Genomic DNA, 27,995 nt, shown 5'->3' on the forward strand with positions numbered 1-27,995 from the left:
ACACAATCTTTAAAATTTATTTTATGTTATTTATTATGTAAATAAAAAGATTATGTAGATCTATTGTTTAAAATAAACTAAAAATGGATTTTAATGTTATATTTTTATGGAAATAAATTATTTCTGTTAATTTACATGCTTGTAGAACTTGAAAGTCATTAACAAGTTGACATGGTAAAACTGTGTGTTACCATTGTTGTTGACAGTTTTTTTATGTTGATCATGTAAATAATTCACAATATTCATATTCAGTTGAATTAAATTGACTGCCAGTTTGTCATTTTCACATTTTTTGTTGAAACAGTAAGTTTATTTATCTCGGCACTAATGAAACATAAATGATGATATGGCAGTTAATTTGAGTGTGCTTTGTGCATCTATTGTTTTTAATGAGAAAGTTTGTTGTTTATGCTGTTGTTGTTGTTGATATTAATTTTGTAAATCCATAGTTTATGTCATATTAAACTGACAAGAACTGTTCACTGTTTTTCACTTATTCTTATTGCCTGGTAGTAGTACGGGACCACCTGCAACTATCTATATTATCAGCTATATAAACCCTTGCCAGATAAACTTATACATGTATATCTCCAGTTATTACGTCACATATGGTTAGATTATGATGACATTAAATGGTTAGCAGCAAAACAAAACTACATATAGATGCTGATTTATCGGGGAAAAAGTAAGAATGAAACATTTAAATAATCTAAAAACATGATTAAACTAGACAAAAGCAGGATAAATCAAATACATGGTTGTTGGCAGGATGGAACTGGTTTATCCAGTAAACGAGAAAGTGTATCTTGGCGAACTTAAGCCAGGTCTGTACAGATATGTACAATATTCTGTGGGTCTCTGTCAACATTTAGGGGTCTGAGACCTGTTATCATGCTGCTGGGAACTGAATCCATCCATGTGGCCAGTGAAGATTAATATCAGTCGGCATATCACAGTGTACTATATTCGCTTTTCAGTCCAAACATATTCTAAAATTTTCCTGAAAATTATGAATGGTTCAGTCCATATTGAAAGATGGTGACCCTGGATGGACAAGTCCATTTAAGATACTTAGCATAGATGTAGTAACTTAGTTAAAGCTCTAAGCCAATGCCAATTGTTCTCTTGTAGTTGTACCAATTAGAAATTTGAAGATAAGTTTCAGTACAGAGTTACAGAGAAAAATCATTAATTTTTTGTATGAGCTTTAAGTCTCAGAGGCCTGCATATATAAACATTTATTTGTTTGTTTTATGCTGAAATATCAATAAGCTGATATTTCTATTTCTTTTCATGTTTCTGTTGTAAAATTGTTGAAAAAAGTGATATCTACATGTTGCAAACAGCCCACAAAACAATGTTGCAGTTTTTATTTTGTTGAGAACATTTAGAGGTGTTATCCAGATAAACCACTAAAATTGGTTGCGTGAGACCTATCGTAAGAACGACACGTATGTAAATATTTCCCATGATTCCGTGTTTGTTTACATGGATACGTCAACGACTACCATGAGAATGTAGTTAACTTGGGTTTATTTACATTTAAATAACAAGTAGTCTTTTATAAACTCATACAAACCAACTTAAATTAAATAGATTAGTACTAAAACTGTCAAAATGTCGGATTTTAAAGAAGTTAAATATCAACCAAGACAAGACTGGAATCAAACATCAACCGGGGTTGGTCATCATTACAGGCCTGGATATTATTTCCCAAGTTCACATTTCCATGTACGTATGCTTTTAACTATTGTGAATAAACAAATATGTCGATTCGTCTTTTTATAACTTCAACAAATATTTATGATTTTCGTCACTGCATGTAGATCTATGCATTGTCACTCTGTGTGTTATCTCAACAAATTGAATTTTATCAATCCTAAATTTATGTAGAAATTAATTCAAACTAAGATAGTGACGATGTTCCGCTCGTGCTGAAATGGTAAAATCTATATAAATATAGCTTAAGGTCTTTAGTGTACCTGTTTATATTCTATGACATGCCGCAAAAATGCGGCTTATGAAGTTTTGGAAGCCAGACCTTACATCAGTTAAATTGGTTAAACCGTACAACCCTAATTAATAAAGCTAGGTCCCAAGTGTCTATGTAATATGCTCTTAATTTTTATTCTTTTGTTTAATCTACAAAGCGGCATGGCCGAGTGGTTAACGTGTCAGGCTAGTAATCTAAGGATTGCTGACAATGTGGGTTTAAACCCTGTCAAGGGGCAAGCCCTTGTTTTCTTGAGCAAGAAACTTTACATTCATTGCTTAGTACTGGTTGGTTCCAGGATCGGATTCGAGAGTGTTTCAATAAGCATAAAGCTTCCAACACAATCAAACTAAAAACAATTTGTATAAACTAATCTACAAATTTTAAAACTCTTAAAATGTCAGAACAATTTTTGTATATGATTTTTAGTGAGAATGATAGATCTACCATTATAATGCTGTAGCAAACTTTGTACATATGTATATTTTTTTCATATAGACTTGAATTTCTAAAAAATTTTACATCTGGTTGAACTTATAAATATAGCAGATCATTTTGCTTACTAGTGTTTAAATTATCTTTTTTATTCACTTTTGTCATTTAATATGTCATAGTTTCTTATTGTTACAAAATCTTTTGTTAAAATTTTGTGTTTGCTTATCATAATAATTATGATCTTGAGTCATTAGCACCTGCTAAATTTGATTTCTTATGATCCTAATGTTTCATTATAATCCTGTTTTAAACCGAAATAAACATCTTTTTTAGCCATCTATAGGAGAGCCAGTTCCTCCCCCACTAGCCCATCAAGATCAAGTCACGAGAGATCAACACTTTGAAACAACGACAGGGAAAGCTCATGACAGAAAATACCCTGCAACATTATACTCAAATCCTGTTCATCAAAAGGCACCTGGTCATTGGAAAGTTGATTATGTTAAAGACTTAGCAGAAAAGGTATATTTCTGTAAATGTTATGTAAAGCTGCCAACAATGTTAACAGTTTAATGTCAGGCCACCTACACTTGCTTTCAGGCTAACCTGACTTTATAATGTTGGCTACTTCATCAATTGATGTTGATTGCAATCTTTGAAACTGGCTCTTACCATGTTTGTAACCTTGCCACCCATATAGAGTCATGCCAGCCTGCACATCTGTGCCGTCTGGCCAGGCTCTATACTGTATAATAAGGTCACTTTTCATATTAATAAAATCTCTTTAACTTTGAATGGACTATTTCAAATTCAAAGCTGTTCAAATTTTTTACTGGATTTCTGTAGGTTTAGGGTTGAAATAATAATGAATTGTCCTAAATTTAATCCATAAGAAATATGTTAGAAAAAATTTGTACAAGATTAAAAAATTGATGCTCAAGCTACATAATTATATATTTTATACTTATTAGCTTCTAAAAGTATAGAAATAAAAATAATTTGTCAACTTTGATGTTTTAGACAAGTATTATGAATCTGAACTTAATGTTACTAAATTTTAACATACAGTAAATTTGTGAATTATTGTTGAAACTGAAGCATTATTTATGTGTATTAAGAATTTCCTATAGTAATTTACCTACCAAGTACATTGTATGAATTAAATAAATTTATTTATGTCAGTAATACATATCAATAGTATATAAATATTGATAATTTTTGTAAACAGTTGTCAAAGGGAGGATGGAGGCGACCACTTACAATGGGAAATCAGACATCAGAAACTCGTGAAAAATTCTGTAGCGAACCTGGTGTAAGACAAAAGTATCATTTTGATGACACTGCTGGACTTGGTTTACCTCAAAACTTTAATCTTCATGATCACCATGTAGAAGGTCCAAGCAAGGTACATTGTTTGTTCAACTATGTATAAGATTTCTTAGTCTCTACAATTATTATACTCTGTCAATTCATGGATCTTAAAATTGTGCCTTTATATAAGTAACCAATTATTTGGTATATAAGATAAATCATTTCACAGTTCAGAAAGGTGATATATTAGGTAGGTGGGCAGATTTTAAATGATAAATTTTTTTTGATGTACACTAACTGCAAAGATAACTGTAAAAAAATCAAAGAGAAGTATAACTATGACATCGTCATATAGACTGTCTACTCTCTTTGTTTTATGCAAACGGTAACATTTAAAGTACATTAGAAATATGAAGTATTTTGTATTAATTAAAGAATTAATCACTTCTTTTTGAAAGATTGATATTGATCTTGAGAATTTCAAGTTGTTAAATATAGTTTAACAAACATTTACGCCACTAAAGCAATTCACAAAATTTGCATACATCTTTAAAGTAAGGTAATATTTATTATTTCTTGTAGCTTGGCCAGGCAACAACACAAAACCCCAAATTACAAGGAAAACAATTCTATGTGCGTGACCGAGGAGTCCTGAACTTACTAGATCCCTACCTTACCACGACACACAAGGATCACAGAGCTTTCAAACCAGATGAGTTGAAGAAATACCCAAAGAAAGATGCAGCTACATACTGGCAGTGTGAAGACTATCCCAAGGCCTGGGGTCATGGGCTCAAAGCAAAGTAAGTACATGTACATGCAAAAAATTATCTACCATAAGACACAAGATTATGGGCTCAAGACATAATGATCTATCTATAGTTAGCATAAATTCATGACCTCTGAAGGGTTAAAGGCAATCCTAAGGCACAAGGTCATTGGCTCATTCAGGCACAATAAGGTCACGCTTAAAAGCATGGAGTCATGGTCTCAAGGCTAATAAGTTATCTACACTAAGATATCAGGTCCTGGTCTTGAGTCATTATCAAGTTTTAGGATGAAAAAGGTTTTTTAAATTAAAAAATGTTTTATTATGCAATGTTGCTTGTGTAATAATCATATAATTATATATACAAACAATTTTGCATCTTTTTATATTACAATTAGTTTATTTTGATATAAAATATCTAGATATTGTTAACATAGCCATGCTTAATGATGTCAGACATTATCTAAGTTGCATTTATTGTATTAATTTCATAAAGACTGAATAAGCAAACCTAGGAAAGGTTCAAAAAGACTGAATAAACAAATCTAGGAAAGGTTAATACACCAAGCTTCATAGAGCAATTAACCTATGTACTGTATACATACAAATCCTCCATTATTTTATGCCTCAAAGATTTTAATGTTTTCTGTTGAAATTTCGTGCAATTTCAAGGGACCTGTGAGTGTGAGATGTGTTTAGATAAATAATGTTACTTGTTTCAATAAGAAAATAAAATAAGCATACAAATGTATTGCAGCTAATCTATTTGCTTTTTTATCGTCTTCTTCAGCCCATTGCCTAAAACTTCAGTACCTAGAGAGCAGCTACCTATGAGAGATACTACATTTTTCACCACAAAAACTAAAGTTCCAAGACCACCAAAGGCAATGGTTCCTGTCCCCCACTCTGGTCTCAAATCCGAGCATGCTGACCGATATACACGACCTAATGATGTCAGATTTAAGGAGGCTATTTATTGTCCAGTTGACCCTCCATTTACTTTGCCTGGTGAGTAGTTGTTAATTAATTTGCTTATCTATATTTCAGGCCCGTAGGCCTCAAACTGGCTGTTAAGATCAATTGTTTTCATATGAAATGAATCATTTTGTGTAGAAAAAGTTTTGACTGATAATCAAATCATTTTACTATATTACTAAATTCAAAAGCAACTTTATGTCTTGGTTACACTTTTAAATTTTAAAGTTGTAATTAGGTTAGATTATCCATCATAGTTTTTAGAATGTTATTTATAATGAAAATATTCCTGTCTTGGCATCCTTTATAAGAGCTCCACTGAGATCCAAAACTTCAAAATCATAGGTCTTAAAAATTCTTACATAGATCAACTGGGGCACTTAAAATAGAAAAATATGCAAAGGATTAGAAAGGAAGTTACTCAGAATTCAATTAAGTCAGTTTTTAGTGCAATTCTTAGCCCAATTAGGAGTTATAAAGATTAAAATGCTTTCCAGTTTTTGGTAATTTTCAACAATAAAAAAGGATTATTCCAGATAATCGCATTGAGTGATTGATCTGAATTTTACAAGTAATAGGTTGGGACCTCTATCAAATCATTCAAATGGTACACAAATCTAAAAAAAATATTCTAGTTCAGTCATGTCAAAACACCTCAGTGAAGTTTCTATAAATTTTAACAGAAAATTTCCTTTTCCTACCTAAGTACTTATATTGCATTTAAATTCCAAAAAAAAACTTTGTTGTAACAAAATCTTTTCCATCTTGTTTCAGTACCCGGAACAAAATCTGCTATGACAGCCCCTAAAATGTACAACACCGAATACCAGCACGTAGGATCGGAAAAACCTATTATGGTGTAAATTCTAAATTTAGAGTACCAAAGAAACAAGACTTTTATAAAAAAAATACCATTTTTAATTTTCATAAAGCTTAAAATTGTCAGAATAAAAGTATTAAAAGTTTAAAAATGAAAACAGGAAAATATTTCTAAAGGTTTTATCTTGTTTATGTATTTATATTTTATACATAACTTTATCTTTCTATTGGATTTATTAAGTATATGAAATATTATTGTTTCAATCAAATTTTAGATAATCATTTAGTTTTGTGGTTTTATACATATATTTATACAGTTCAGTAAGTTTACACTTTTTACTTTCCTTTGACTATGAATTATTTACTTTGTATTCAGAGTTAAATAGTGCAATGATGGAAATGGTTATGAAAAAAAAAACAACATATGCATCAATTTATTGCATATTTTTTATGCTACAACATATACATTTATTTAACAACCGTTTTATTCCATGAAAAATGTTGGAATTGAATATTTTTACTATCATTTTAGAGGTTAAGGATTTGTATTGTTAAAGATGGGGGAAAAAAAGACTTTTAATTACACACGTGCATATCTGTTCTATTTTTATCATATTTGTCATGTCATTTGCTGAGGTCATAGGTCATATTTTAAATATTTTAACATGCATGCAATTGACCTTATTACACATGTTGTAAGATAATGTGGTTGAATGGGACGAGTTGTCTGTGATATTTTGTAGATAAAAAATACTTTCATCATTGTAGCTGTTAATGTAAATGTTAAATTGAATAATTTGTGTGAACGCTTAAAGCACCAAGTGGTCTTTTTATAACTTAATGTGAATGCTTTAGTTACTGATTGGTTTGGCTGGTTTTGTTTTCTTACCAGCATAAGTTTAAAGGGCTTACAGTCTGTTATCAGTAAAATATTTGTAAGTAATCTTATAACTTAACATTGAAATAATAATTTTTGTAAATTTCCTATAAATACAGCAGTAAATGTGAGAAATCATAGCTAAATCTCTGGTATTAAAAATGCAGTTGAGTACATTATTGTGTATTTGGGTAAAGAACCAAACAGTTTCCTGTCTTACCAAATATTTTTTGTGCATATATTTGTGAATTTTTCGCTAGATATGACCATAAAATATAAAAACAACATACATGTCATGATGTGTACAGTTTTGTTGTTGTTTTTTAGTATGTTTCACCAACTATATAGTTTAACAGCCTTGAAAGCAATGGACGTTTTTTTATGTCAAGAAAATAACTAGACTGTGCCAAAGTTTAGTTTTAGTTTCTTGGTATGATTATGTGAATATTTTTATTTTAAAAATGTCATTATAATTGCATGATCACATACAACACAAAATTTTCTTTTTTGTCAAGTGTATTTTAAAATATGCAAATAATTAAAAATAGTATTAGAAAATTATAACTATTGGAAGACAATATATTTAATATACAAATAAAATTTGGCAGACAACCAATGGAAAAGAAAACAAGATAGCAACCACTTCTGGTCAGTTGATATTTGTTAACGTTAGCAGCTGTCCAATATCATTTTTACAGCTGTCCGATAACATTTTTTCACAAGTGTCCGATATCACTTTTGCAAGTGACCAATAACAAACAAGTATTTTGAGGATTTTTTCTGTCCATTTCAGCATTTTTAGCATAGTATTACAGTAACCCACAGTATGAGTATTATTTCCCACAGTATGAGTATTTTTTGTATCTAGATGTACAAGCCGATGTATTAAGACAATATATTTACATCAGTATTTTTTTTAGCTTCCTTCTCTTTTCTTTTACATGCATTTCATTATTTTCATCATGTGTTTTGTTAATGATGTGAATATAATGAATAAAAATTTCAAATATTTTTTATTCGATTTTTATTTTTGTGACAGTGTACATGTAGATTTGAGAAAGAAGATATACAATCCAGGCTCTTTGTTCACAAATGGTAATCTGCTCAAAGTCATGGTAATAATTAATCACATAAAATGAACAAATTATGTCAGTTGTTCTCATTCTACAATGGATTTTATACTTTAATTAAAGTAGAACCACCACCAATCTTTGGTACGCTCACTGGAAAACTTTCAAAAATGAAAGTGTTTATCATTTCTTGTAGGAATCAAACCCACAACAGAGAGTAGGAAGTGACTGAAATTTAGCAAACATAACCACTGCGCTTCAAATAGCCCTTTTTCTAACTGAGGTAGTTTCATGACTTCACACATCAATGTAAAAGTAGTCTCCCCTGATAGTTAATACAATAGCGACAACTTCAGTACAAATATAGAAAATGATGTCATAAAAATTTATTATATATATTGTTATAAATAACCCATTCTAGACAAATTAATAACCCATTCTAGACAAATTATCATTTATACCCGCTTCAAGTTCACAAATTTTAACAAAATTACACCACAATATCACTATACGTAACATAACTCTTCTGAAATTATTTTATTAGCAATAAATATTCTTTCAGCTGAGTCACCTTTTAATAAATTGTTATAATTCTACTATAACCGTAAAACATCTGTCATTAAGAATTTCTTTTCCACTTAACTTACAGAAACATCATGTCTCATTTCAACCTTTTTTCTTAGAAATTGTGGAATGTTTTTGGCTGGGTTTTAAGACACGCTGACACGGTAAAGGTCATCTGGCGTCATTTTATCTTTATTGGTACAGGAAGACATAAAGTGCCCCTCTTTGCACAGTTCATGCTTGAGCAAGTACCTTCAAGCAGAAAGACCAACCTTCAATAAGCTAGCTGAATAGCTTCCTCATATGTAAGAATCCAAAGTTCTGGGTGGGATTCGAACCAAATCCATGAGTGATACAAAGTCATTGAGACTTCATCATTGAATGGCAACATCTATTTTTCAGGTTTCATAAAATTGTTGTGTCTAAGTGTGATCAACCAGTCTTCAAGGAACTTTTCAGTCTCTTCACTTCTTGAGTCAACTTGCTCCGACTTTGAAGCTATACTTTGCTCTAATCTGAAATATTAATTTATATTCTTGACTTTTAACCCTTTGATTACTAACATAGTGCCACATTTGTAAAGAAATGGGTATACCCATATAATGATAGGGAATTATCTATTTATTAATTTATATGGTATTTCTTATCATATTTGGTAGAGGTTTGAGAAAATCTTTACTATGTCCACCCTTTTCCAAAAGAGTACAGGTTTTGTATACATGTATTTTATACACATAAAGTGATTCATCAGTTCTCCTTTTTTGTGTGGTATCTCTATTAGTATTATTTAATTGGTGGACTTCTATTTCTCATACCATGTTTTACTAACTGTTCTATTGTTTTATTAAAAAAAATGTATTTATAGATAATTATGATTTTTGTTGGGTTTTTCATTGCACACACAGTATAATCTTAAGTTGCTGTCAGGATTTGAACCAATAGCGGAGAGGGGCAAGTGGTTTGAAGTACAAGAACTTAACCACTTGACCATGACACCTCATTTTTAGATATATTTTACCATGCTTTTGCATAATACAGCTGCCTATCTATCTAACTTACTCCTTGATAATTTTCCAAGCATCAGCTACAGGCACATGCCCTGCTCGAATAGTCATCAAAGTCTCTCGTTCAGTCGATTCCATTTCTCTGTACACTTTAAGGTCTGTTCCTTGTACAATATCCCTAGAAATAAACAGAAAAAAAGATTGTTATAATACCAGCAATTATTGCATTTTGTCAAAGCCCCTTTTTTTGAATTTTGTGAAACTTAACTTAATATAAATTTACATAATATAGAAATGTATATACAAAGTACCCCCTATAAATATAAATCCAAAATAATGGCAAACGTATTATGATAAGTTTATATAGTAAATTGCTGATGACACTAGACTTTGTGTAACAATAATCAATGTATTATCTGATGTCAAAAGAATCACGACTAAATAATGCTCATTTGTCACATTCCCGTGCCGCTTTGCGACTCCGTAAAAATGGTATTGCACGGCCGTACATATATTTTGACGTGACATCATTTGCCTTATACTATAGGCGCGTCAATGAAAAATTTTTTGGTATGCGATAAATAGAATGTTAAATTCTGTAACTTCATTACTAAATTTATTGAACTGTTCGCCAGAGGCTCACATAATATAATTTTATTCAACTCGTGCAATAAATTCAGTATTAAACATATCCTCTATAACTATACAAGAAATAACAATTTAATTAAGGTGAACAGGTGACTGGTGACTGGCGTTTGTGCAGGAAGTTGGCAAACATTTACAGAAAATTAAGGTGCAAAAAAGGTCATATGATAACTTTCCAGCTGTACTGAGGAAGAAAGATCTCAGGTGTACCTTAGTTCATTATTTCAGGCACGAACCAACACCCGTGTCGAACCACTGACATTCTGTAAGCTAGCTGGATAGCTTCCTCACATGAAAGAATTCAAAGTTCTCTATCGGGATTAGAACGTACAGCAGTGAGGAGCAAGTGCTTTCAAGTTAACGACCTTAACAACTCGGCCACGCATGTCCACGTATTGAACTTTCATTTTTGAAATTAAATATTTACAGAATATACGAGATTTCTGTGGGTCATATTTTCCGAAAATATGAAAATTTTCAATTTACAAAACATTATAACTTATAACATTTGCTTTTCTCAAAAGATATCAATTTAAAAACGGAATTGCAGATTGTTTGCACGAAACTTGCCACAGACATTTGGGGTTTGGAGCTCAAAACGCCTTTAAAATCCAAATAAAATGCATATTTGTCAATCCCAGGACATGTACTGATCATATATATCAAAAAATCTTAATATATGCCGTTTTGAAAAAAAATCATATTTCAACAACTATAATAATACACAAGATAAAAATGTTCGCCGGAAAAAATCCGCACCCCTACCGTCATAATCACCATGTATTTTATTCCATTTCCAATATTTTCACATAATCCTTTGGTCCATCGACACAGAAGATATAATTCTTCACGATGATGGTCAATTTTAAACTTCAACGGTAATATAAACAACGCAACAGCCGAAATAAACATCAATATTATCGCCGTTTTTTTCCAACGACAAAATCTTTCGATAAATTCAATGGACCAGACGGCTATGAACGAAGTTATCCGATTATGTGGCCCCAGCTTTGCCGTGTGCAAAATGCGCAGCGCTTTTAAGTTTGGGAACCACATAATCGGATAGCTTCGTTCATAGCCGAATGTCCCAAATGTCTGTGGAAACTTGCGTGCAAATTAATAACATGCGCGTTTTTCTTTGCCCGAGTCTTTTTTTTTTAATCTAAAAACAAAAACAAAACAACCTCAACAACAGGTATGTGCAAATTTATGAATAGAAAACGTAAATATCATGTAACTCATAAGTCATTACTGTGGAGCTTTACATTATGCACAAGATGCATACAAATTATGCGCAGTACACGGAAGTAAATTTATAAAATTTGGCCGAGTAAAAAACTTAAAATAAATATTTCGTCTAAAGGAGAGAAATTAAAAGAATAGACGTTTGATGTAGTAATTTTATAATAATCTTATCATTAAATCATCGTCAAACTCGTAAAATGCCGTTCTAATTCGTCTGCAGTGTTTGGTAATTTATTGATGCAAGCAATTAGGGGAAGTCACTCTGAAGTTAAAATTACACAGTCTAGAAGATAGCTTGTTCGGGTCAAAAAAGAGAATGACAGTCCATTTTGTAAGAAATAAAAACAAAAATGGGCGATGAACATCTTCCCTCTACTATCAGAAAACTTACAGCATTGCGTGCGAGCACCAATTTTCGGGAAATAATTTCTTTGGAAACGTTGCCCACCCCTAAACCTGGAGATGGAGAGTTATTGGTGAGAAACAGGTAAATGAAATTTAATTTAGAACATTTTAAAAATTTCCAATTATCTAATAAACGGAGGCGTCCTGGAGCCAAATCTTAATGTTAGATATAGTCTAAATTTTTCGACTGCAAGACCGACCGATTTTACGTACGATCTGATATTACATGAGACCATCGTCTATACTGTAGTATAATAAAAAGCCCAAAAGGGCTAAATTAATAAAAACAATCTTAATTAGATATTTATTTCCCCTATTAAATAATTATAGAAGTTAGTCTAATTAGGTTTTTATAACTCCTAATTATGAGTGACAAAGTCTTAATTAGACTTTTATTTTTCCAAATTAGGTGTTATAAAGTCTCTTTAGGCCTTTATAACTCAGAATTAGGAGTTATAAACTTATTTTAGTCCTAATTAGTCTTTTATAACTCCTAATAAGGAGCAACAAAGTCATAATTAGGACTTTTTCTCCTAATTAGGCTTTTTTCTCTCCAAAGTAGACTATTTTAACCTCTCATTTGGAGGTATAAAGTCTGAACTAGGCATTATTCTCCTAATTAGGCATTTGAAACCATTGTTAGGATTTCCCAAGTCTAAATTATGCTTAATAAGAGTTCATAAAGTGCATATTAAGCTTTCATTTTTCCTAATTGGGAGTTTGTATGTCCTTACTTAACTAAAAATTTCAAATATGGCTCCCATCTCTTCTAATTAAGATTTTTAAAGATCCTGTCAAACATTTTTTCAATAGTTTTTTTTATCATAAACCTGATGCTCAAATGAAGATTTTTAATAAACTAGAGTGCCATGATGGCCCTGAAATTGCTCACCTGTATATAGGCCCCTGGACCAAGACCAATTTTAAACCAGGGGCTTTCATTTGAACAAACTTGGTAGACATCCATTAGAAGATGCTTCATGATAAATATCTAAGCTCTAGCTCTTTGGGGTTTTTATAAGAAGATTTTTAAGTTTTTACTATATACATATAGGAAAAAACAATGACCCCCCCCCCCCCGGGAGGGGCCAATTTTGACCCCAGGGCTTTTATTTAAACAAACTTGGTAGACACTCACTAGAAGATATTTCATGCTTAGTATCTAAACTCTAGCTCTTTGGGTTTTTTATAAGAAGATTTTTTAAGTTTTTTTAATACACATATAAGGAAAATCAATGACCCCTTGGGCGGGGCCAATTTTAACCCAAGGACCTTTATTTGAACAAACTTGGTAGACACCCATTAGAAGATGTTTCATGCTAAATATCTTACCTCTAGCTCTTTGGGGTTTTTAAAAGATGATTTAAGTTTTTACTATATACATGAAGGGAAAAACAATGATGCCCTGGGGCAGGGCCAATTTTTACCCCAGGGCTGTCATTTGAACAAACTTGGTAGACACTGACTAGATGATGTTTCATGCCAAATAATTAAGCTCTAGCTCGTTCGGTTTTCTAAAAGAAGATATTTTAAGTTTTTTTTTCTTTTGGTTGCCATGGCAACCAGAGTTCTGTTTGGAAATAAATTCTTTGTACATTTCTTAAAGTTGACTACCAAAGGAACATTCCTGTGAAGTTTGGATAAAATTGGCTTATTGGTTTATGAGATGTCATTTAAAGTAAAAGTGTACGGACGGACGCCGGATGAAAAGCGATCACAAAAGCTCACCATGTCATTCTGTGAGCTAAAACACTAATTACCCCCCTTTATTTACATAAAATGTTAAATTCAGTAATATCTTTATTTTTTATAAAGCCTAAGCCAGTTTTCTCAAATAGGTGTTACTAGGCCTTTATAACTTCTAAGTAAGAGTTAATTTTTATAGAACATTGAGTTTGGCACCATAACACCTCAATATCTATAATAGTCTATTTTTGTGTAATTTAGATCATGCCGGTCTGCTATCCCTGTTTTAATATTGCCTTCAAATTTGGATATGTTTGCCCGAATAGTACTTATATAGAGAACAGAACCACTGACCTGAATTACAAACCATTTAGGCTCATTAAAGCAGTTTTTCATTTATATTTCGATCAATATCTTAAAGTTTTAAATGTTTAAAATTATTACACCAGGTTTGTTGGCATAAATGCATCTGATATGATGTGGGCTGCAGGAAAATATGATCCCACATGTAAATATCCTCTGGACATCGGTTTTGAGGTGAGAGTTTCTATTTTATATTTCCTTTATCTCTTTACCCTGTTGAATTTTTTAAATGGATTTGACAAAACTGTCCAGTGTTAATTTTTTGTACCTCCAGACGTCAGCAAGTCAAGCCCAGATCTTCCCGCTTGCCTTCCTCTATACTAAGACTTCAAAAATAATGTCAAAGGCAACTGAAATTCTGTTCACAATGCTCAACACTGTTATAAGTATGGAAATACTGATAAAAAAAATTATGATCAACACATCAAAAGAAATAATAAACTTTATGCAGTATGTGTATATATTACATTAATATAGGCTGTAGCCGAGGTTGTGGAAGCTGGTCCAAATGCCATTTACAAACCAGGACAACCAGTTATGTACTTACAGTTTGGTGCCTTCTGTGACTACAAGGTGATGTAAAAGCCTTTTACACTTAAATTTGTGTAATATGTTAAATGTACTTGTCCATCATTCAATCTGGGCAAAACCATTCAACATTTTTAGGGAAAATTTTAAAATATGTAATAACTGAATAAAAAACAGTGCAGATCATGATCACACAGTAGAACCAACTGAACATAGCATGCATTGGTGGCATTGGTAGAAACAGTTGCTGTCAGCAGGTTACAGGTTAAATTTCTGTTCATTATAATTTGTAACATTTTCTTATTCAAATTTTCATTATGAAAATTATTATGTTTACCATTAATTTTCAGTTGTCAAGGAAAAAATTCTGTTAATATTCAATAAGACTGTTTTATTGAATATTTACTTCTCAGGTCATGTTTCATCATGAATGATCTACCAGTAATTTAAAATATAGATCAAACAAGCATGGCATGCAGTGTTCAAAAAAAAAGTCTCTGTTCAAAAGGGGCATAACTCCGAAAATATTTTTCCCCTTGTCTTACAACTGCACCTTGTCATGATAAAATATCCCAAGTATCATGTTAATAATTTTTAAAATAATTGAATAATGGGCTTCATTAAAGTTTTTGAATGAGGATTGATGCCGCAGCAGCTATCATTATAGCCCAACATTTTCTTAGAAATAGACAAGCTAAAAATGGTACATTAAACAACTTATTTCTAAACATTTCAGATTGTTAAAGCTAGTGTCTGTGTACCATTACCCGAGGTGAAAGCAGAGTATCTTTCTTTTATATTGAGTGGAAATACAGCGGCAATATCATTAGATAAGGTGAGTGTCAGAGATATGTAAAAATGTGCAGGTATAAATACTGCCAGCTACAAATCCAAGGACTTCTTCTTATCTTGACAGAGCTGTTTCAACAAACAAGAGCTGTCGGTAGGACAGCAACGCTCGACTATTCTTAGTGCTTGATAGTAAGAAAAAATGCTTGATACAATTACCTCCTCCTGTTTACAGGTTGGGGTAATGATGGTGAACAAGTGTGCAAAGTTTCAAAGCCATATGTCAATGGACTTTGAAAATATTTGAACTATTACAAAAACTTTAACGTAAATTCTAAGTCGAAAAAGGAGCATAATTCTGTCAAAATGCTTGACACAGTTACCTCCTCCTGTTTACAGGTTGGGGTCATGATGGTGAACAAGTGTTCAAAGTTTCAAAGCCATATGTCAATGGACTTTGAAAATATTTGAACTATTACAAAAACTTTAACGTAAATTCTAAGTCGAAAAAGGGGCATAATTCTGTCAAAATGCTTGATACAGTTACCTCCTCCTGTCTACAGGTTGGGGTCATGATGGTGAACAAGTGTGCCAAGTTTCAAAGCCATATGTCAATGGACTTTGAAAATATTTGAACTATTACAAAAACTTTAACGTAAATTCTAAGTCGAAAAAGGGGCATAATTCTGTCAAAATGCTTGATACAGTTACCTCCTCCTGTCTACAGGTTGGGGTCATGATGGTGAACAAGTGTGCAAAGTTTCAAAGCCATATGTCAATGGACTTTGAAAATATTTGAACTATTACAAAAACTTTAACGTAAATTCTAAGTCGAAAAAGGGGCATAATTCTGTCAAAATGCTTGATACAGTTACCTCCTCCTGTCTACAGGTTGGGGTCATGATGGTGAACAAGTGTGCCAAGTTTCAAAGCCATATGTCAATGGACTTTGAAAATATTTGAACTATTACAAAAACTTTAACATAAGTGGTTACGCCGACGCGGACACCAACGCCGACGCCGACGCTCGGGTGACTACAATAGCTCTACTTATTCTTATCGAATAGTCGAGCTAAAAATGCAGGTACAAAATGTATATATCATAACTGCTAGGTACAAATCCAGAGGCTACTTTGATCCAGTATTAAAATTTTACAAAATCATCTTTCTAATGGTATTTTGAACCAAAATTTTCTTAAATATCTGCATGGACATCTTTAAGAGAATCATTATCTGTGTATTGGATCAACAGTAGATGTTCCAAAAAGCACTGATATCACAATATCGGGTGACAGACCTTGTAAAAATTCAAAATACTTAAGAAGGTCCTTATTGACTGAAAGTCCCTTTTCAAAATGTTTATTATCCCCCGCCGATGGAATCGGGAGGGGGATATAGTTTTGGCCTTGTCCGTCCGTCCATCCGTCCGTCCGAATTTCGTTTCCGGACTAGTTCTCTGCAACTACTTGCTGGAATTCAACGAAACTTCATGGGAATCATCAATATCAAGAGGAGATGCGCATATCGTCGGCTTGTTCCGGTCAGACCCTTTAACTCAGAGTTATGGCCCTTGATTAGTTATGTAGTATGCATATAGTAAAAATTGTTTCCGCACTTCTCTGCAACTGCTGGCTAGAATTCAACGAAACTTTATGGGAGCCTTCAATACCAAGAGGAGATGCGCATATCGTCGGCTTGTTCCGGTCAGACACTTTAACTCAGAGTTATGGCCCTTGATTAGTTATGCAGTATGCATATGGAGTAAAAATCGTTTCCGCGCTACTTCTCTGCAAACTGGCTGGAATTCAATGAAACTTTATGGGAACCTTCAATACCAAGAGAAGATGCGCATATCATTGCCTTGTTGGGGTCAGACACTTTAACTCAGAGTTATGGCCCTTGATTAGTTATGCAGTATCCATATAGAAAAATATTTGTTTCCCTGCTACTTCTCTGCAACTACTGGCTGGAATTCAATGAAACTTTATTGGAACCTTCAATACCAAGAGGAGATGCGCATATTGTCTCCTTGTTCGGGTCAGACATTTTAACTTAGAGTTATGACCCTTGATAACTTAGGCAGTATACAACCAGAGCAATAATCATTTCCGTGCTACTTCTCTGTCACTACTGGCTGGAATTCAATGAAACTTTATGGGATACTAAGAGGAGATGTGCATATAGTCGCATTGTTCCGGTCAGATACTTATAACTCAGATTTATGGCCCTTGATTAGTTATGCAGTATGCATACATCTCATTGGCATTTCCAGATATTACTATTTAACACAAAGTTATGGCTCTGTTATTGCCCTGAATATTTATCAAGTTCAAAGAATATTACTGTTTATGCCATGATTAATATATAAATAAGGCCTTATGTCTTCAGTTGTTGTGTTAATAATAACCAGTACTCGGCGGGGGATATAAATTCAACGAATTTGCTTGTAAAGGTAAATTGTGGCATATTTGGCCAAGTAGTTAACACATCAGAGTCTAAGGATTTGAAGGATTGCTTGGTTCAAGTCCTATCAGGTTAAAACAATATTGTTTCCTTAAGCAAGAAACTTTACACCTACTGCTAAGTTCTTTGTGTTCCTGGAATGCATTCCAGTGCCTATAAATTTTGGTTTCCTATAAAAACTAAAATAAAGTCTATGTAAACTTAAACACAATGTTTACATAAGATTCTTTGACAGACAATATCTCTTTTTTTTACATTTTTTATTACATTGTTAAATGCTAGTTATGTATGTAAAATGATTTATATTGTAAAGATTATCAAGAGTTATGGCCCTTTGTTAATCTCTGTATCATTGTAAATGTTTGTATACATGTAGGTTGGAGAAATCAAGTCAGGTGAAACAGTATTGGTAACTGCTGCTGCAGGAGGTACTGGCCAATTGGCTGTAAGTTTACTTGTATTTTTAAATTTCATTTAAACTGCCAAGTGTGTCAGGTACACAGCTGACTATCAGTGAATATAGACATGTATATATGTATAAAGTCCTTCATTATTTTATTATTACTTTTATTGTTATATATTCATGGTGCACAGCACTACCATTCACAAAAGCATGGTCAAACTCGTTCCACTTATTATCAACATACTGTAACTTTAAAGTACCCTAGGATTAGTTGGGAAAAACTAAAGTATACAACTATTTACCAATTTTGCAGAGTTATCTCTTCCCTTTCACATAATAGGCTCAATCTTTCTTTAGCAACACCTTCCAACAACAACCAAAATCTATATCTCCAAAAGGGTGTTGCTTTGCAGAGATAATGTAATGTATATATTTCAATACAATTTGTTTTAATTTTCAGGTTCAATGGGCCAAATTAAAGGGATGTCATGTGATAGGTACATGTTCTTCTGAAGATAAGATACAATTTTTAAAGGTACATATATTCTTTAAATAGATTTTATATACATGTACAGTATGTATTTATAAAAAGCTGATGATCATTGTTTGCCAGGTTGAAGGAAATTGTAAAAAATACGTTTTTAGATACATCAGTAGGAAGTCAACAGTTAATACGAAGACTGATTTACTGATTGATTGATTGATCGTCCATCATCATTTATCTATCTATCTGTCTGTCAAGTGGCTTTTAGTCTCTACCCCCCACCCCAAGCAATTGAGGGGCTTTTGGTTACAGGACTTTTGGTTGAGGGGCTTTTGTTGAGGGGCTTTTGTCCTGGTATCAAATACATGTATCACACTTGTCTATAGAGGTCTTGTCAGAAGACCTAGGTAACCTTGTATATTGGTATGACATTTGAAATATAAAAAGATTTTGTTATATAAACTGAAGCTAAACTTAAGCTGAACCTAATTAATGTGCATTTTGCTCTTTAGTCAATAGGCTGTGATAGACCAGTGAACTACAAGACAGAGAATCTTGGAGACGTTTTGAAAACCGAATATCCAGTAAGAATCAAGTTTTTCTTAACCTTTTACCCCATGCAAGCGACAAATTACTGAATTAGAAACAAAATTTAATTAAACTTACAATTTCAAATTTCCTTGAGAAATTGAGCTAAAAATGAGAACACCATATTGGAAAAGTAAGGGTTCCTATACCCGAAATAGTGATTCGATCTACTGCAGTAATTTTCTAAATATTTTTTCAGTAATTTTTTAAATATTTTTTTCAGAAAGGTGTAGATGTTGTTTTTGAAACCATGGGAGAACACATGCTTGATACCTGTATTGATAAGTAATTCTTTATTGGTTTTCCTTAATATAGAAATTAAATATCAGTCAAACACTCTCTATAAAGACCAACTGTAGTGTATAAGTTATAACTGTGGTCTTTGTTGAAAGGTTACATTTATTTTAAGATTGAAGTATATTAGTATTGCAAAAATTAAGATTTGAACTAAATTATAACTATCTGAAAGATACCTAAGCTTTCATTGTGATGAATTAATATAGCTCTAATCAAGCTAGAACTAAAAGTAATAAATCTGTTTACCACCAGTATAGAGCCAAGCCAGCTTGCAGTACCATGCAGTTTAACCTAGTGCTTAACTGATGTCAGACTTACATCAAATTTTCATTTTGATAGCCCAAAAAAAAATCAAACTTGGACAAGTCCATTAAGGAAATTCTTCAGGTTAAGGATTAGTCAGACTCGGGTTGATCTGTTTGAGATCTATGTAAAAGCATGGTACCAAATTCAACGCATGACGAGACATATACATGTATATTTTGAAATGTGAATATTTATTTTGTCATATGAAATATATATTTGGTTTTAAGTATGAGATACCCCTCTTTAATATCAATATTGATAAGGAGAGTCATTATTATACTCCGGCATCTTGATAATTGTCAGTTGATCAGTTTTAGGAATTTAAAGGAGTATGCCTCCTGATTATTGTTTTTTAAACTTGTTTATGAACTTAAATATAGGGTAATGCCTAAATATGGAAAAATAACACTGTCTTTATTTCAGCTTGGCTGAACGTGGAAGATTGATTATTATAGGTTATATTGAAAGATATGAGTCCGATAAAGGTTATGAACCATCTCATACAGTTGCTACGTTAACAGCCAGGGTAAATTCAATTAAGTTTAATTATTACATGTATTAGATCAGGTATATAGGGACAGGCAGGCCTGTAGATGAGCGGGCATTAACAATTTCTTCTATGCCCTACTCATACATTATTCAAGGGTGTTTGACATATATAACATCCCAGACATCAGGGACTGTAGGACTGTTCTAGAAATCAGGTGATTGTCATGGAGGCATCCTGGAGTTGATTTATGTTCCGATAAAACAGAATTCTAAAATAATTTCCGTTGTAGCAAGAGCTATGACATTTTTTTGCCATTATATAATCAAGTTAATATTAACTACTGTAGAATGCTGATAATGCAACAATTGTCCTCAATAGATGTTGTTCCAAATTCAGCAAATATGGGTTTAACCTAATCTGTTGGTACAAACTAACTTTTACCCTTATAGCTTCATGGTGCACTACCCATCATAATAGATTAATCCACCTGTTTCGCTTATTTTCTAAACTGTTACTGTAAAATTTTGTTTGTACCTACAGATAAGCTAGGGAAAAACCCAAATATTCTCAATTCCGGAGTAAGTCTATTAATTTTAGTTCATTAATTTTAGCTCTTAAAAATATCTGCAAGTGTGCGAGGATTCTATTTGAAGAATTTTGCTGAAGATTTTGTGTCCTATGTCACAAAACAGATACAGTATTACAAGGAAGGGAAACTGAAGAGCTTTGTTGACATGGGAGAGAAGGAATCAGCTGGGCTGTTTGTTGGTTTAGAGAAAATTGCAGATGCTGTTGAGGTAAGTGTACCAACTTTACATCCCAGTACTGGCCAATCTGCATTTAGATGTTTGTAGCATAGCCAAGGGACTTTGTCAAACTAATTCTTAACAAATCATGATGAACAAAATACAATTTTTAAGATATTTGTAAATAACTATAAAAACTGCCAAGTCCTTTCACATTGTTCCTTTTTTTTAGTAACATTCACACTAAATACTAGCCTTTTTCTACAAGATTCTATCATCAGAGACGTTTTACCAAACTCTGTTATTACTTGCACAGTTTAAGCTTTTTGATAAAGATATACCAAAAATCAACAATGCCATAATACGAGAAGTTGGTGCTGCATTTTTGAGAAGATGTAATGCCGATGTAACGTAAGTTGCGAATGAGCTGCGGCGATCAGCTTAACATGTATTTTTGAAAACTGTCATTTTGGATAAAATATACGGATTAATTATCTGAAACTTACACATCAAATTGATAAATGATTGAATAAATGTCAAATATAATTATATTAACTTTCCTTCCCCAAAAAAACAATTTATGGAGTGTGTCCACGAATATATTGATCAACCCTCGTACATGTACCACATAAACATTCTTTCTACAATTGAAACATTACAACAGTGTCTAAAATATTTGTTTTATATATGCATTTCAGTATTTGTATTCCAAGAAAAGTATCGGAAAGATTGTAGTGGATGTGAGTTCGAAACTCTAATGTATGGCAATGGACCATAAAATGGACAAAACTTCGGCTAAAACTGCCAGAACAACTTTCATCAAAGTCTGATTAACATACAGACATTAAAATTTTGTTATACATATACATTGTGTATTATGTCATTCAGGCATTCTTTTAACTATGTTTTCTTGTATATATGTTTACAAATAATGAAAGATTCATTAGGTAAGTGAGACACACATGTTATATTCATTGAATCCAATTAAAGCAGGAATGGATATACATGTTGAAACCTTAGTGCAGTAACAGGTTAAGTCCTTCTAAATTTGAAAGGAGTTAAGAGTTATTGCACTATGCCGGTGATAGAATTTAAATCATTTTATTAATTGTAATTTATGCATTATTATTCTGATATATTTGCCAATGTGAGATATATAATGTACATAGAGTATATATGAAAATACAGCAAATTATGTAAATGACTTTTAATTTGTTGCTTTAAAAAGGGTGTTTAATATTTTAAGCATGTTTTATTGAGACATCTTTAGCATATTTTAAATTATCAAGCATAATATTATTTATTGTTTGCAAACAACAATTTAACTTATAAATTATATATAACTAATAAATTTAACTTGGAACAGTCTTTCTTGTTTACGACTCAAAATTTAATGTTTGCTAAGACTTGCATATCTTTTAAGGTATGGAATTGTAAAAACTACAGTGAAGTACCAGGGACACTGTTATACTTCTACCAGGGACACTGTCATACTTCAGAAATACAGACAAGTTCACTATTAAGTTAGTATTAACATACATGTATGCTAAAATCTGCAATTTACAGGTGCCCATGCAGCCAATTCGAACAAGTAGTCTTTTAGTCACTCTAGCCCATGCAATTACTGTCAAATATAGAATATTACTTTATGTGTGATCTTTGCATTGTTTGTGTTTGTTTTAAGTCCACAATAACTTGAATGGCAATATGGCTGAGTGGTTAACATGCCAGACTAGTAATTTCAGGATTGCTGCAGCTGTATGGTTTCAAACCCATTCCAGGGCAAGCTGTTCTTTCCTCAAGCAGAAAACTTTACATGATTGCTAAATACTGGTTAGCTCCAGGGAGCAGATTTGATAGTGTCACTTTAAGCTTATAGCTTCCAATTAAAATAAAATAAATTCTGTATAAATTAAATAAATTCTGACAAACCTTGCATTTTGTAACAATCTGACAATTACATAAAGCATCTTGCACATCTTTGCAGGGAGTATTAGTTCCTCAGGGTGATCTTTACACCATTTCTGTAGAAATTTGGTTCCTTTACTGCCCTGTGCATCTCTTAGGTACTTGTCCAAACATTCCCTATTAATAAAATGAAGATTTTTAGTGACCTTGAATGACCTTAAAAATATTGTGACTTCTAGATGACCCCTAAAAAATTAATTAATAAAAAGTTGAAATAAAGTGTTTGCAATTCAATGGTCAGTAAAATAAGGTAGATCAAAACAGTAAAGTTTGCTTGATTGTAATGTCTCACATAATAGTCTTTCTTTGATCTTTTTTTGGGGGGTTTGGTGTAAGACATAGAAACACTGTAAATGCCATTTGGTAGCTTTCAAGCTTTACTGGTAGAAGACCTCCGGTTTCCCTCCATGTATCAAATGGTCTTTGAGTAAAATAATAAACCTTCAATATGCTATCTTACCAGCTTCCTCAAAAAGAAAGAGATCAGTCCAAAACAGGATTCAAACTGTAACCACTTGGCCATATTGGTCCCTCCAGAATTGTAGGTAACCATCAGCCTCTGGGATATCTGCCGTAACTGAGGAAAACTTACCTGTAACTGCCCTGCCTGTTTTTCAACTCTTGTCAATACTGAACTACTGTAGATTAAACCACACAGCATACGAGGACACTTGGCAGTAACTTAAAATAACTTTATGCCCAGCTGCTGAATAAGTTGCAGGAAACTCAGCTTATTATGAAATCAAGGTGACTGCTGGATTTACATTGTTATATCCAGATATTGTTATAAGAGGTACATGTATATTGTAATGAGTGTAGTTTACTGTGACTCAGAATAGTTTCTTGATTTAGATTTATGAACACAAGTAGCATTTTCACTCAGAAGTAACTATGGACAGCTTACCTATTTAGAAACATATTCCTGCCCTGTGATAGCTTTTCCCACTCTGGTGAAGACTGTACTATAGTAGATTCATGCAGAAATAAACACTCTACACATCTTGCATCACCACTCAACAGTAACTCGCAATATCTGTACACTTCATGTATAGTGTAGTCACATGCCTCACTTTCATGATTCTACAAATATTTAAAACTCATTGTATGCATAAAATTAAAAACAGAAGTCTGAAAATGACTTAATGTTCAAGATATCCATATTTTATCATTAATTTAAAGTCATTAGCATATTTTCCATGAAATTCTCACAAATGCTGAAATCAGTTCTGGTTTGTTCAACGAAATCAGATTGCAAAATGATTAAGCTAAGTAAAAAGAACATGCTTTAAAATCAAACTAAAATATCTTGGAACTATTTATTACAATGAATATTACTGTTCCTAGTAACTTATATTTTATATATTACATAAACAAAATCAGTACAGAGAATGACATATACTTTGATGGTCTGTTTAGGTGGATTGAAGCCAAGAATGTCTCTGGTCCTTGCTTGATACACAATAAACATATCTGTATCACTATCAGCAGTTTGAAGATTGTATCTGTAAAATAGATAACAACAATTACTAAAAATGGTCTTCATGAAAATGGTAAATATTATAATGTACATATATTTATTAATAGAAATGAAACTGTGCATTTAACTTTACTGAAACAAGATATGTTTGTAAAACATGTATGCCCCCTATCGGTAGCCAATTAGTCATTTGGTCAAGTTATTGTGACTGACTTTTGACCTAGTGACCAAAAAATCAATAGGGGTTATCTACTGGTCATGACTAGTCACTAGGTAATTGTGACCGTAAAGGTTGTGTGCAGCAATTTTATGACAAAGTTACCACAAATCTTACCAAACAATATATGCATAAATTTTAAGAATCATGTAGGCCTCCTTAATGACAGCCAATTCGTTATATTACATTAAAACGTGAAATGTGTATGCCAAAAGCATTTTTAGTTTAATAAAAAATATCAACCAAGGCAACTTGAGTTGTTGAGTTATTGGTCAGAAACCATTTTTACGTACAAGGTCAATGTGACTTTGACCCTTAAATAAATAGGGGTTATCTACTGATTAAGACCAACACATCTGTGAAGTTAGAAGGTAAAGGGTCAATGAGTTGTTGAGATATTGATCAGAAAGCATTTTTACCTATATAGTCAATATGATCTTGACCTCAAAAATCCATTGAGGTCATATTCTGACCAAAAACAATGCATCTGTGAAGTTTGAAGGTCAAGGGTCTATGGGTTGTCCAGTTATTGATAGGAAACTGCTTTGACATACAATGTCAATGTGACCTTAACTTTTGACCCCCTGACCCCAAAATCAATAGGGGTCATCTACTGGCAAAGACAAATGCACCTATTTGAGGGCCAAGGGCCAATGGCTTATTAGGTCATTGATCAGAAACTGTTTTTACCTACAAAGTCAATATGACCTTAACCTTTGACCCATTGACCCTTTATCAATTAAGGTCATCTACTTGCCAAGACCAATCCACCTACGAAGTTTGAGGGCCAACAGCCCATGGGTTGTCATAAGTTATTGCTTGGAAACTGTTTTTACCTACTTGGTCAATATGAACTTGAACTTTGACTCCTTGATTTCAAATTAAATAGGGGTCATCTGCTTTCAAAGGTCAATGCACCTACGAAGTTTGAGGGCCATCAGCCTATGGCTTTTTAATTTATTGATCGAAACTGTTTTTACCAACAAGGTCCATATGACCTTGACCTTTGACCCCAAAATCAATAGTGGTCATCTACTGGTCTTGAACAATTCTCATACCAAGTTTGAAGTTCCTAGGCCTAAGCGTTCTTAAGTTATTGATCAGAAACCATTAATTTTGGTCTATGGAGCGACGGACGGACCGACTGACAGACAAATGCAAAGCAGTTTACCCCCACTTCATTGAATGGGGCATAAAGGGCATAAAAAAATATTTACATAGAAATAAAAAATGATGATGACAAGGGGATTACCTTTCATAAACCCACAATTCCTGAGTTCCAGTTACCAACTATTGTTTAACTTATTGTTTTATTTTAAAAGCATTTAACTTTTGTAGACAAAGCCTTCATACCTTTGACTACCAAATGGACAAGCCAATAAAACTTTGCCGAGGTCTCGTTCTACCTGGGTTACTATTTTCATCCATGTTTCCTGCACTGTCAAAATCTTAGTCTCCTTATAAAATGGTTCTACGTGAAGTTCAGCCTCTCTCTTTTTTTTCTCATCACGTTTCTTACACAAATCATTGTACAGGTCTTTCATTTTGCGACACAGGCTCTCTCCTACTTCAATACTTACTTCCTGCCAATTTCTACATTTGTTTACGCAGATTGTGTTTCCTCCAGGGTTTTCAATACACTTTAATTCTTCAGTCATCTTTGAATTCAAGCATAGTTCTCCAAATTCCAAGTAGTTCAATCTCCAATCAATATCAAAGTAATAAAATTCTGGCAATTTTTTCACAGAATTGCTGTCTTCACAGTTTAGAGGACTGGGATCTGTGTTTGTAAAACTGTTAGCCACTGTCAGACAACTTTCTTTACTATCAGATAAAGATTTATTTTGGGAATCTTTAATTGTTTTCACATCTTTATGATTTTGCGATATTTTAACATTCTCTTCAGTTCTTTTAGCTGCCTCACCAGGAATATTTAACATTTTTGCGTAGCCATGCCAACCATGGCAATTGCTTACGCTGAAAATTAAGTAAACTTTTCCTTGTGAAAGTGCTTGTGTCAAGATTTCCCTGGGATGAGGCGATGTTGCTCTGTCTGCACATGCCCACTGGCCAGACTGTACAGCTTGTTTTAATGAAGGAAAACTATTCACCTTTGCAATAAAGTACCTACTCTTCACCTTCTGTTCCGCCATTATTTACTACAAAGCAAAATTATAAATGCTTTTCAAACAATATTTATTCCAATTACAAAAGGTGGGTTTCATTATTGGAATATTTTGGCATACAATGTATGTAATTCTATCAAATTCTTGAATGTAGTAGGAATACAGAAGAAACATAAAAATACCACCAACACTTGTGGGTCAGACCGTATCCCACAGCTTGATCAGTGCCAAATTCTGCAATCTTTACTTTTTTGAGACTTGATGGTAAATGGGATGTTTTTTTAATGTTGCGGAAATGGTTTAAAAACAAGCTTAATAAATGAGACTAAGCCCCATTTGTGTTAACATTTAAAGTTTTTATTGACCATTCACAGCGGTGGGTCTAGTAACGGATAGTGTATGACTCCCAAGTGTCTGTGGGAAATACATGTAAATCAACTAGTCAATTAGGTCAGGGTCTTTCAAATAGAACTCTATTTGAAAGACCTTAATTTGGTATATATATAAATGTTCATAGACTGTTTAGAAACCAGTTGTCCATAATTCAAGGGTCGCATTAAAAATACAAAACGGTTAAATGAATGAAACATTATAAATACCTTTGAAAATTGAGCACGGCTAATTGAGTGGTGAAATTAACCTGAAAGTTGTGAAGACTAAAGTACCAAATTGTAAGTGGCTATATTTCCGGATAGATCATCAGTTAATTAACTATCAATTACAATAAATGTTTAAATAATGGGCAAATAAATAAACTTAAAGTAAAATGAATGGTCTGAATGACTTAACCACAAACCTGATCCTACATAGACGACAAACAATATCAGGAAGCCATTCAATTCGGCTTTATGTTGCACAATATCGACGAAATACTCTCTTGTCAAATTTTACCGTAAAATCTCCAAATTGAAGAGTCATCATCTCACCTGTTCGTTTCCGGTGGCTTTGCGCA

The 27,995-nt window shown here is 32.7% G+C and overlaps 3 protein-coding genes across 3 annotated transcripts; 2 read left to right on the plus strand and 1 right to left on the minus strand.

The window, feature by feature from the left end:
• The first annotated feature begins 1,471 nt into the window (after nt 1-1,471).
• On the plus strand, nt 1,472-8,188 carry LOC132717044 (stabilizer of axonemal microtubules 3-like). The gene is made up of 6 exons (XM_060700428.1): nt 1,472-1,731; nt 2,762-2,950; nt 3,657-3,833; nt 4,322-4,542; nt 5,299-5,516; nt 6,258-8,188. Exons 1-6 carry the CDS (start codon nt 1,618-1,620, stop codon nt 6,344-6,346), a joined length of 1,008 nt encoding a protein of 335 aa, XP_060556411.1. The 5' UTR covers nt 1,472-1,617; the 3' UTR covers nt 6,347-8,188.
• On the minus strand, nt 7,488-27,986 carry LOC132717043 (uncharacterized). The gene is made up of 7 exons (XM_060700427.1): nt 27,840-27,986; nt 26,271-27,076; nt 24,623-24,725; nt 24,128-24,303; nt 23,188-23,340; nt 9,873-9,995; nt 7,488-9,328 (listed from the first exon to the last, which is right to left on the minus strand). The coding sequence occupies exons 2-7, from the start codon at nt 27,068-27,070 to the stop codon at nt 9,205-9,207; spliced, it is 1,479 nt and encodes a 492-aa protein (XP_060556410.1). The 5' UTR covers nt 27,071-27,076; nt 27,840-27,986; the 3' UTR covers nt 7,488-9,204.
• On the plus strand, nt 11,825-22,309 carry LOC132717039 (prostaglandin reductase-3-like). The gene is made up of 11 exons (XM_060700411.1): nt 11,825-12,194; nt 14,248-14,335; nt 14,639-14,734; nt 15,426-15,524; nt 18,318-18,386; nt 18,805-18,879; nt 19,341-19,412; nt 19,640-19,701; nt 20,443-20,545; nt 21,121-21,306; nt 21,954-22,309. The coding sequence occupies exons 1-11, from the start codon at nt 12,058-12,060 to the stop codon at nt 22,011-22,013; spliced, it is 1,047 nt and encodes a 348-aa protein (XP_060556394.1). The 5' UTR covers nt 11,825-12,057; the 3' UTR covers nt 22,014-22,309.
• Nucleotides 27,987-27,995: the final 9 nt, after the last annotated feature.

Source organism: Ruditapes philippinarum, unplaced genomic scaffold (genome assembly GCF_026571515.1).
Source record: "Ruditapes philippinarum isolate M1 unplaced genomic scaffold, ASM2657151v2 ctg121_1_1_1_1, whole genome shotgun sequence".
In the NCBI taxonomy this organism is placed as follows: Eukaryota; Metazoa; Mollusca; class Bivalvia; order Venerida; family Veneridae; genus Ruditapes; species Ruditapes philippinarum.

Coding starts and splice junctions, on each gene's coding strand:
- LOC132717044 (XM_060700428.1), top strand. CDS start 1,618: ATGTCGGATTTTAAAGAAGTTAAATATCAACCAAGACAAGACTGGAAT. Junction 1,732..2,761: donor TCCCAAGTTCACATTTCCAT/GTACGTATGCTT, acceptor CATCTTTTTTAG/CCATCTATAGGAGAGCCAGT. Junction 2,951..3,656: donor TTAAAGACTTAGCAGAAAAG/GTATATTTCTGT, acceptor TTTTGTAAACAG/TTGTCAAAGGGAGGATGGAG.
- LOC132717039 (XM_060700411.1), top strand. CDS start 12,058: ATGGGCGATGAACATCTTCCCTCTACTATCAGAAAACTTACAGCATTG. Junction 14,735..15,425: donor GTGCCTTCTGTGACTACAAG/GTGATGTAAAAG, acceptor TAAACATTTCAG/ATTGTTAAAGCTAGTGTCTG. Junction 19,413..19,639: donor TTTTGAAAACCGAATATCCA/GTAAGAATCAAG, acceptor TATTTTTTTCAG/AAAGGTGTAGATGTTGTTTT.
- LOC132717043 (XM_060700427.1), bottom strand. CDS start 27,070: ATGGCGGAACAGAAGGTGAAGAGTAGGTACTTTATTGCAAAGGTGAAT. Junction 23,341..24,127: donor AGGAATATGTTTCTAAATAG/GTAAGCTGTCCA, acceptor TTTTATTAATAG/GGAATGTTTGGACAAGTACC. Junction 9,996..23,187: donor AGATTGTTACAAAATGCAAG/GTTTGTCAGAAT, acceptor GTTTATTTCTAG/GGATATTGTACAAGGAACAG.